The sequence below is a fragment of the Otolemur garnettii genome, unplaced genomic scaffold (assembly GCF_000181295.1).
Source record: "Otolemur garnettii isolate 467f Iridium unplaced genomic scaffold, OtoGar3 scaffold00074, whole genome shotgun sequence".
NCBI lineage: Eukaryota > Metazoa > Chordata > Mammalia > Primates > Galagidae > Otolemur > Otolemur garnettii.
Window position 1 is genome coordinate 1,250,012 of NW_003852469.1, and position 9,944 is coordinate 1,259,955.

Below are 9,944 nucleotides of genomic sequence, written 5' to 3' on the forward strand. Positions count from 1 at the left end.
AGAAGCTTAGTTCACTAAGAGTGATTTGATTTTTGCGTGTGTCTTATGGCTTCTTACTTGTAAGCCCAGTAAATAATCAAATGCTCTTTATTTATCATTGATAAGATCTAGGTTTATCCTGAACCGTCAAACATTACATTGAATCTGCAAATGTTCAAATTTGGCCCAACTTGTTCTGTCCCAACTCTCCCCTGTCCTCCACCCCGGGGACATTAACCTGGTAGCAGCAGCGAATGCCCGGTAACCAAGAATAATAGAGGGAAGGCATCTTGGGGAAGTAATTTGATCTCCTGGGATGTGAACTCTAAGGTTCAAAGTCAGCGGAACAGAACTGGAGGAAATGGAAGACAATGGGTGCCAGTTGGTTTCAGGGCTTCTCAACAGAGAGGACGGCAGGATTGCTGCACAGACCTGCGCTCCCGAGGAAGGCAGGAGAGCTCTTTGTGAGCTTATCCATCCATCCAGCCAGCTGGTTTGGACTTGGTTTGGAGGGGATGTGAGAAGCAGTTAGCTGCAGAACTTTCTCTTGGCCTACGTTCGTGCTTGGATTTTGGGTAAACATCGCCCTCTACTGCCAAACAGCTAGTATGACAGCTCAACTGGCAGCCTGGCTTAACCACCGGGTGTGTGTGGAGGGGAGAGGGTCTGTCCACAGGGAACCCTCAAAGGGATGTGGAACGGTGGAAATGACGGTTTGATCCCTAAAATACCACTAACCTTCAACCAAAACAGAAGTTTTCTGTCCCAGTATCATATTTAGGGTCAAGCATTAGATTGAGCCTCGACTACAAGACCTGTTGAACTCTGTCAGCATCAAGATAGGAGAATACTCAAATTTAGCTGGATAATTATTATAAACAAAACAAAACGCTTTTGTGCCTGTTTAGATATAGTGGATTGGCTGGTGTGTAGACTTCACCATGTCAGGTCTTTGCAGCCAGAATGGAAGCCTCTGTCAATCCAGAGATTATTCTGAGAATCAAAAGTTAAGTACGACTGTCCCTCTGGGACTTCCAATTTTATAATCTGAGAGAAGAGTGAAGCTCACTGATTCCCATGCTTTATGTAGCTCAAAGTGTCTCCCCCTAGGAAATATAATTTGTCTTCTAAATCTGTTCGGAAGCTTCAGTGCCTTTGGTAACATAACATAACCAGGGCTTGGTCACTTGAGCCACACACCCATGTCCAATCCCACATTCCCCCACCCCCTTAGCCCCTGGCTGAAGCTTCCTGGAAGGTTCACCAACCTACAATCTCACCAGCCTCCTTTGAGGTAGACCAGTTGCCTTAGGATAAGGAGCGGAAAGCATTGTAGCAATGGCTGTCCTTGTCAGATAGCCTCTGCAAGCTGGGGGAACCCCCCCTCCATTGTTCTCTCTGCAATCTGAATGTTAACATTGGAACAGGGTAAATCTCTATGCCCTCCTTATAGCAAGGAATACCCTCCACATTCTGGGGCACACGGTTAACATTATGGATGGTTTGAAGAGTGGCGCCACTGCCTTAATTGGTTACAACAGGCGAAAATGCCGAAACTCAACTGTGCTTATGTTTTCAAGGTTTAAATGCAGCAGAGAGACCATACCCCAAGGGATCCAGCCTGATTTTTCCACCTAAACTGGCTTCCTGAGGGACTGTAAGCTCATCCTTAAGCACGCAGGCTAGCAGGTGTGTTGGGCGCCTCTTGTACCTGGTTCTGGGTTAAGAGGCTGTGCCCTTGGGAGCTCCCAGCCAGCCCTGACCACCTGGCTCTCAAGCACGCCAGCCCTCTGCTCTGAAGGAGCAGGTCTCCATGAGATCAGACTCTTCCATTAAGCACCATTAATTTTCTTCACTAGGCACCTCGGCAGCTGGTGATGGGAGGGGAGAGACTTATAAAATGGAAAAGGAATACATGATATCTACCCAAGGGCCTGGAGAGCTTCTTTAAAACTCTCCTGGGCATGGGAACCAGCTCAGAGGACAATAAATATTCAGGACAGACAGAAACTAGAGCTGAAGATCTCCCCTTTGACCCCCCCTTCCTCTGTAGGGGTCTTGGCACCTGAGTTCAACACAGACTTGAGGGTTTTTCCCTCCTGTTTGGCCGGGTTCTTGGTATGAAAATAAAAAAAACTGCAGCTTCTAGAGTCTAGGCAGTCAAGGGAACCCTAAACCAAGAACCCCCAGGGACAGAGTTCTGCTTGTCCCGACCCCCTCCAACTTCAGTAGATCTACGACTGGGGCTCCTGGCACCCTAATCTTTGCTGAGGTTCATGTGGAGAGACTTGGAAAGTGCCGAGCCAGGCTCCATATCCTGTTAGATCCACACGCACGTGCACAAAACCACCCGCACGCACACACACAGCCACACACGCACACACACCCCCCTCTGACTGTAAATACAGGATTCGGCCTATAAAAGAAACAATAAGAGTGGATTCAATGAGGTTCCCCCAGCGAAGGGAGTGTTGAGGTTTGTGTTGGGATTCTATTGTGTAGGCTGGAGTTGGTCCATACAGCAAGACAGCAAGCCGCTTCCTGTTATGGAAACAGTCAAACCCTGACATTCAGAAAGTCAATCTATACAGCAACTGGATAAACAACCAAGATAATCATCAGCCATAATCGGCACAATAGCCGAAATGGCATTGCTCGGGGAAAGGGGCTGGCGCCGACCCAAGCAATTCAGATGAATACAAGGCATCTCCTGGCGAACAATCCCCATTCACTGGGCCCTGGGCTTGTGCACTGCCCTGTGCACCGCGGCGGCTGTGTGCACGCTCAGGTCCCGATGCTATTTATAGCCCTCTTGCCAGGAGCCGTGCGTCTGGCTCTCTGGGGCACTGTCCCGGGACAGGTGTCCTGGCCTTGCCAGCGCTGAGATTGGAGACAGCACTCCAAGTCCTTTCCCTCGCAGGGGTGCGCTTGGCCAGGATAGGCCTTGAATCTAGTTCTTGGTTTCCCCATCCGCAGAAGGAGCGTGTGACAATGCTTCCAGCTCCTCTGCCCACTGTTTCCTCTGGGGCTGCACAGAGGGTGGTGGGTCCCTTTAATTACAGAAGAGCGAGCAGCAGAAACAGCTTGATTTTACCAAGCTCTGAACACCAAGCTTGGCCTTTTCTGCCATCACAGAGTGAGTGCGGTGAGACCCATTTTCTGTCCTCCAAGCTGCTCTATGTGACACAGAGAGGACTCTGGTCTCCTGTCAGCCCTTACTCAACCCATATCCAGCCAGTTAACCTGCCCTGGGGATCAAATTAACACAGAGAATGACTCCATTATTCTAATTCAGTGGCATAGCAGTTGTCCATGTGTCCTGGCCTGGATGGCTGTAAAAGGTCTTCCGACCCTTTCACGTAGCAGCCAAGATCTGTCTGAAAGCAAGTGCCTGGCTCTGGACTCTTTTCTTTAAACTAGAAGTCAGAGTATACTGTGACTCGGGACGCAGTGGCAGGAAAGCCCTATTGGAGTGGACATGTGCTCATCAGGGAGCTCTAGGGCCTCCAGGCCGGGGCTGAAATCCTCTTGTTTAGGAAGAGAGAGCAGGTGTCAGGCCTGGCCTGGGCGGTCAGAGGGTTTGAGTGGTACATTCCAGAATCACCAGGGACAGAAAAGGCTAAGCCTGGGGTCTGTGGGACAGAGGGGAGAACAGAAACTGATCAATAATTTGTGCTTGGCCGTAGCATGAAATTCTGAAACCCAGAAGCAAAGGGGTCGTAACATGTTCTGAGTTTTCAGGGGGAAAAGATTTGCTTTTCAGAGGCAGCATGGACTTTAGAGATTATTCTAGACTAAACACTGAGGCTCAGAGGGAGGCATGATTTGGCGTGACATTCATGGCACAAGTGGACAGCAGGGCTGAGGTGGGGGCCCTGGCTTTCTGGGTCTCACCTTCTCCCCACCACTCCTCCACCGCTTCCACCCACGGGGCTTGAGACAACAGCAGATGGTCTGTGAGCTTCCTGACTTCTCAACCCCAGAGAGTGGCCTAAGCCCCGGCCTTGCTCGGGGAGTCTCTGCACTCCACATTCTCCTGCTCTCTGGCTCTACCCGCCTTCTACGAGGAGTGTCCTCAGGTGCTTATGACACCAGGCCACAGTCTTGGCCTCCTGCAGCAGCCTCTCAGTGGGCAGGAGGGAGCCAGGCTTCTTTCAATCCCTGCCCAAGAAGGACTTCACCTGGGCCAGGAGAAGCCTGTGACCTCCCACTGCACATCTTTCCTGGAAGCTCCATCTTCCCTGCCACCCAAGGAGAGTGGGGGGGGACAACAATGAAGACCAACCAAGGACAACCTGGGGCAAGAGATTCTCAGGCTGAGAAAATCCGTCCCAGAATTCACAGATGGTAACAACACTCCCTATTTCTACAATATAGAACACAATTTTGAGTTCCTACGCACGCTTTGCAGTATGTAAAGCACTTTCAGATTCACACTACCCCAACAACTTCCCTCCGTTCCCAGAAACCCTTTATCCCATTTTATAAACATGCGCACTGATAGACCCAGGGCTCAGTAACTTACCTGAAACCGGGTACCTGGCAAGTTCTGCAGGCAGGATTTCAGGAAGGCCCTTGACTTTGAGCTCAGAGCTCACTGCACCCAGTATCCCCAAACCTCAGCTCCACAACCCTGCTTAACCACCAAGCAGAAGTCAAAGGCGGGAGGGAGGAGCATTTGCTTTGCTACCAACTGGTAACGTTCAAACTTGGGTCAAATACCGTTGTTCATCTGCTACAGGTTCAGACTGAAATCTGTGGTTCTCTTGATCTAAAAGTTCTTGAAAAGAAAAAAAAACATCTCTGCCATTCTGATTCTCCAACAAGGAGAATTTGGCAAGGCCTACTGGGGTCTATCCCTCTCTCTGATGGAGAATTTAGCTGCTTCCAATTCTGTACATAGAATCATAAAGACGTGGCCTAAACCAACAGGCAGAGGAGCCCCTGCCCATCCAGCTCTCACTGGAAACAGGTTGTCCTCTGGACTCCGGCTTCTTTTGACCACAGTCAGCTATGCAGCTGGGAAGACAGAGTGTTTAACTTCTGTCCTAGGACGGTGTGTCATGGTCTTATTTTGTTTTTATATTAAATATATTCAGTTTTTATTATATATCAAGTATACCTCAATGAAGCTCCAAAAGCTCTCTATAAATGAAAAGATATAACCTATTGATGGTACTTGAGAATCAGCACTCTCAAAATGAATTTATAGATGCATCGTAATCCCAATAAAAATTCTAGAGAGTTTTCTAGAAGGAAAAAAAAAAAAAAACAGTGTTGCCCAGGCCTTATCCCAAAATAATTAAACCAGAACTTTAGGTATAGGGCCTGAGAGTTTTAAAAATATATTTTATACCTTTTTTATTTGTTTTCATTGCCATAATAATTTTATGTCTTTGTAGGATACATGGTAATGTTTCAAAGCATGTAATGTGTAGTGATCAGATCAGGGTAATTAGCATATCCATCATCTGAAATTAATTTGTGTAGGGGACATTTAATAACCTTCTAGCTTTTTGGAACGATGTAATATAGTGTTGTCCTACAGTGCTGTGGGACGCAGGACCTGGTCCTCCCACCCAGCTGTGACTCTGCGCCCTTTAGCCCGTCTCTCCCTGTCCTCCCTTCCCCGGCTCTTCCAGCCCCCAGTATCCTCTGCGCAGCTTTTTACTTCTATGAGATCAACTATTTTTAACTTTCACGTAGGAGCGAGAAGATGTGGTGTTTAACTTTCTGTTCCTGGAGGTCCTACTTTTTCCTCCCTTACAGGAGGGCTGGACCCTGATGCTGCACCATCCTCCTTGCTCTTGCCCATTGCTGACCTTGAACTCTGGAGTCCCATGAGGCCTTGTGTGTTCCTACGGTGCTCAGATCTGGCTCACATGGATCCAGTGCCTCTCACGGGCCAGTCCACAGTCTCCCAGGCTGTTCCCTCTGGTCTGAGATCACATGATGAGCCCAGAGCAGCAAACGAAGCTCACAAAGGTGGACACCGCACGCTGGCCACACAGCTGACCAGTCATGGGAGGGAAGATGGACTCGCAATTTTTGCTTCCAGTTCTGGTGTTCTTTCCAGACTAAACATCACCAAATGCCCAGTCCTCTGCTAAGGCAGTCTTAGGTTCTTCCTGATCTGGAGCCAAAGACACTCCAGCCCTTCCAACTCAGCCAGACGCCTGGTACGGCCCTCTCCTGCCCTGCTGGCCTTGGGTCCCCACCTCTGTAAAAGGCCAGACCCCATATTTCCACCTTGACTAAAGAGACGCCACTTGTTCACACCTCACGCCTGTTCCTTGCACGTTCTCAGGAGCAGAACTCGTCAGTGACTTTATCTGCCTTTCTCTGCTTTCCCCAGCATGGACAATGTGGTGGGAAAATGAGAACAATATCCCAGTCGGCCAAGTTCACGTCTAAGCCACACTTACCTGCAGAGGGGTGTGAGAGAACTTACCATACCCGCGGCTCCTCACGCGCTGTGCCACTGCTGGTGCTGCGATGGGATCCCGGGCTTCCCAGACTCCACACAGGACCTGGAACGCTGTGAGGTCACCTGTGCCGCAGGACAGAGGCCCAGTGCAGGTGGCCTCCTGGGCTGGCCTTCTGTGTTTGCCCCCTGTCCCCGCCCTGCAGCGAACCCCATCGCCGCCTCCCCCTCTGTCTGCTCCTCCAAATCCTCCCTCCAAGCCCAATTCACATGGTGGCTTCTTGGAGAAACTTTCCTCTTTTCCTATTCTGCTAAGGAGGAATCTGGGGACCAGGGGGATTCAATAACTTGCCCCAGGTGACACAGCTAGGGCGGGAAATGCAGATTTATTTGATCTGTAAGGAGCGAGTCTGTGGGATTCCAAAACTGAGGACTTTTCCACCACACACTCCCCTCCCCGAGAGGAAGCAAGGATGGCATCGCACCCCAAGCACCAGGTGCCAGAGCCCTCCGAGCTCCCCTTTCTGCCCACGTGGAAGAGGGGCTTCCCGCCACCGAGGACAGGGCCAGGCACACTGGGTGTCCAGGTAGTCCCATTGATAAAGACAATCAATGACAGCAGCTGCCACTACCGAGACCAGCTGTGGACAGAGCACTCTGCAGCCCTTACACGCATCCTCCTGTTTAATCTCCCCCCACTTCCATGTTAAGTCTTATTCCCGTTTTCAGAGGGTGACTGCTTAGAAAGCCCCCCTGAGCTGGCACTTTCCCACACTTTAGCCACTCAAGGGGTGGCTGGTTATTCCTACAGGACACTTAGCAAAATTGGGGCCACTGGGCCTTGTATGGGCAAAGTTCAGAAGAGAGCCCAGACCTGAGAACTCGGAGCCTCTGGGCCACTCTGCTGCCACGAATGCGGTCTGAGTTGGAGACCTTCCCGCAGGGTCTGGGCTGCCCACATCAGGGTGGCCTGAGCTGGTTCCTATCATTTAACTGAGTAGGGGGAAGGAGGCAGGTGGGGATGGGCACAGGGCACACTCACAAGAGGACAGAGACCCGAAGACCCCATGAGGAGCTGGTCACTGCTTTAAGGGGTGATGAGGTGAGTCACAGAGGATGCTCGGACGAGTCATAGGCTTCAGGCCAAGACCTGGGGGAGGGGATGCCTCTGTCATAAGCTGTGTGTCCCGGGCAGGGAACTTAACCTCTCTGAGCCTTTTCCTTTAACTCTCTCTTCGGGATGGTAAAACAAAGACTTGTTTCTTCATTCCCCAACTTGTTTATCAAGCTGGCACCCTTCCCGGCTGTGGGCACAGCCGTGGGCAAGGGAAACCAGAGCCTGATCTCCTGGAACTTTCTTCCCAGGGAGAGGAAGCAGAAGATGAAACTGCAAATGAATGATAAATGAGATGTTTTCAGGTCGTGGTAACCTGAGAACTGTCACAGACATGAAAGGGGGGGAGAGGGAGAGAAAGGATGGCTGAGTGGTCCCTCCTGACTCTGTCCCTCACCCCACCCCTACTGCCTGCAGGGGAGCCAGGACAGAACTTTTATGACATGCTTATGCTTATGTCTTCCTCTACGTGGGCGTGAAAGCTCCATCCTGTGTTTCTTCTGGCCACATGCCCCTTCCCTGCCCCAAAGACACCGAAGCAGTGGTCTTGCTGTTAGTCATACCCTCATATTCTGCCTACTGCAGGGGACAGAATCTTCAGCTCTGGGCACGGTTGCTGTGCAACTGGCTCTCCCATCTCACAGCCCTGGAAGCCCCACAAGCCAAGGCAGAGACCCAGGTGCAAATGTACAACATCTGCACCCACCTATGGCCACATGGTCACCTCCCACCCCGTCCCAGAAGCTGAGGATCAGAGGGAAGACCAGCGGGACCCAGAGTATGGTGTAAATTCCAGGCAGAGGGACAGAGGGTGGGGCTGTTCTGATTTGCACCTGTGGAGCTTTGTGGAAAGTGAGAGTCTGAGCTCAGTTTGGAGATTGCAAAAGTGGGAGTGATGCGGTTTGGCAGTGGAGATGGTGGGAGGTGCTGCCCCAAGGGGTGAGCTGGAGCCAGCAGGGGTGCGGGGGCAGGGCAGGCCAGGCTACAGCAGGGGCATGGATGGGATTTGGGCAGTTGGAGCACACACGGAAACTGTCTCCCAGAGGCAGCACCCCCCCCCCCCCCCCCCCCGTGGGCTTCCAGATAATGGGATGGCATCCTAACAGCCCCCCCACCCATGGGCTTCCAGATAGGGGGATGGCATCCTAGCAGCCCCCCCTGAGTGGGCTTCCAGATAAGGGGATGGCATCCTAGCAGCCCCCCCTGGGTGGGCTTCTGGAACATGCAAGTGGCCTCCAAAGGGCCCTGGGGCCATTTTAGAATCACTCATTACAAAACTGGATAGAACACAAAAGACCATCTTATCTAATTTAATTCCCTCACTTTACAGATGAGGAAACTGAGGGCCAGAAAGGAAAGGTTCCCACTCTCTAAGATCATTCAGCTCCTAAGTGTCTGCCTTGAGCTCTGACCCAGGTTTTTGGCACCTGGGTGGTGATTTCCTCTGCCCCACTTCTCATCTACTTTGTGCCCTGCGGCCCTGAGCCCAGCACACGTGCAGAGTGAGGGATGAAGGGGCGCAGCTTGTCCATTGCCATCCTGCAAAGTCAAGTGCAGCCCACTTGGCTTCCCGGAGAGCAAGAGGAGGATCAGGTTTCCATATTTGTTGTAAGAGGAACTGAAGTCATCCAGCCCCAGGGGTGTTGCAAAGCCCAGCAAGTTTCCCCAGTGTGGATGACAATACCCAGTGGCGTGGCCTCTCGTTTGCTGAGAAGACAAAAGACCATCTCTTCCACTTAGGGAAGTGATGTGACTTCTGACAACCCACATGCTCTGGTGAGCCTCAGTGTTCTTACCTGTACAATGATCTGTGCCACTCCCACATCACTTAGTTGCTAGAACAAAAATAAAATAAGTACTATGAGAACTACACCGCTCTGTATTCTGTTTGTCTCCGCATCAGTCACCACCACCACCATCACCCTGACCCTCGGGGAGCTGAAGATGTACAGTTATCTCAGATCTCGGTATGCATAACCCTACTTAGTAACTGCCAAGTGCCTCCGGTAATCCATAACGATGTGGATTCAGACACCTGGACTGTCCAAGGTTGGAACTTGCAGTTGGAGCAATTTGGGGAGAGGACTGCTCTGGTCCCAGCAGGTTCTATGAACAGCGATCGCTCACCAGAAGGTAGAACCAACAGGGGCTGAGCGTGGAGTGGGAGGATCCAGAGTTCATGGCTGGCGGGGCTTCCTGCTGCCCTGGTGATGCTCTGATAGCAGGCGGGTCCCAAGTAATGTGTTCCTTGTACTACGGGTCAACCCTCCACACACACGGCAGTGTGTCCCCCAGGCAGGGCAGAAAAGACAGGCTCCTGGGTCTGGAGGGAGGTGAGCTCACAGGGGATAGGTAAGGAGGGCAATCACCTGAGCCGGTCAGGGCTGTGGCTGGTCCAGGATGTCTCCTGCATTCAGTGGGTGAGTG

General features: G+C 51.4%; 1 protein-coding gene across 1 annotated transcript in view; it reads left to right on the forward strand.

Annotated features, from left to right (window-relative positions):
- The window catches only part of RP1L1 (RP1 like 1), a 33,036-nt gene extending 23,542 nt beyond the window's left edge, over window positions 1–9,494 (forward strand). The window contains exon 4 of the mRNA XM_003794007.2: window positions 9,421–9,494. Coding sequence (XP_003794055.2) covers window positions 9,421–9,494 — 74 coding nt within the window. The remainder of the gene's footprint in view (window positions 1–9,420) is intronic.
- The last annotated feature ends 450 nt before the right edge of the window (window positions 9,495–9,944 follow it).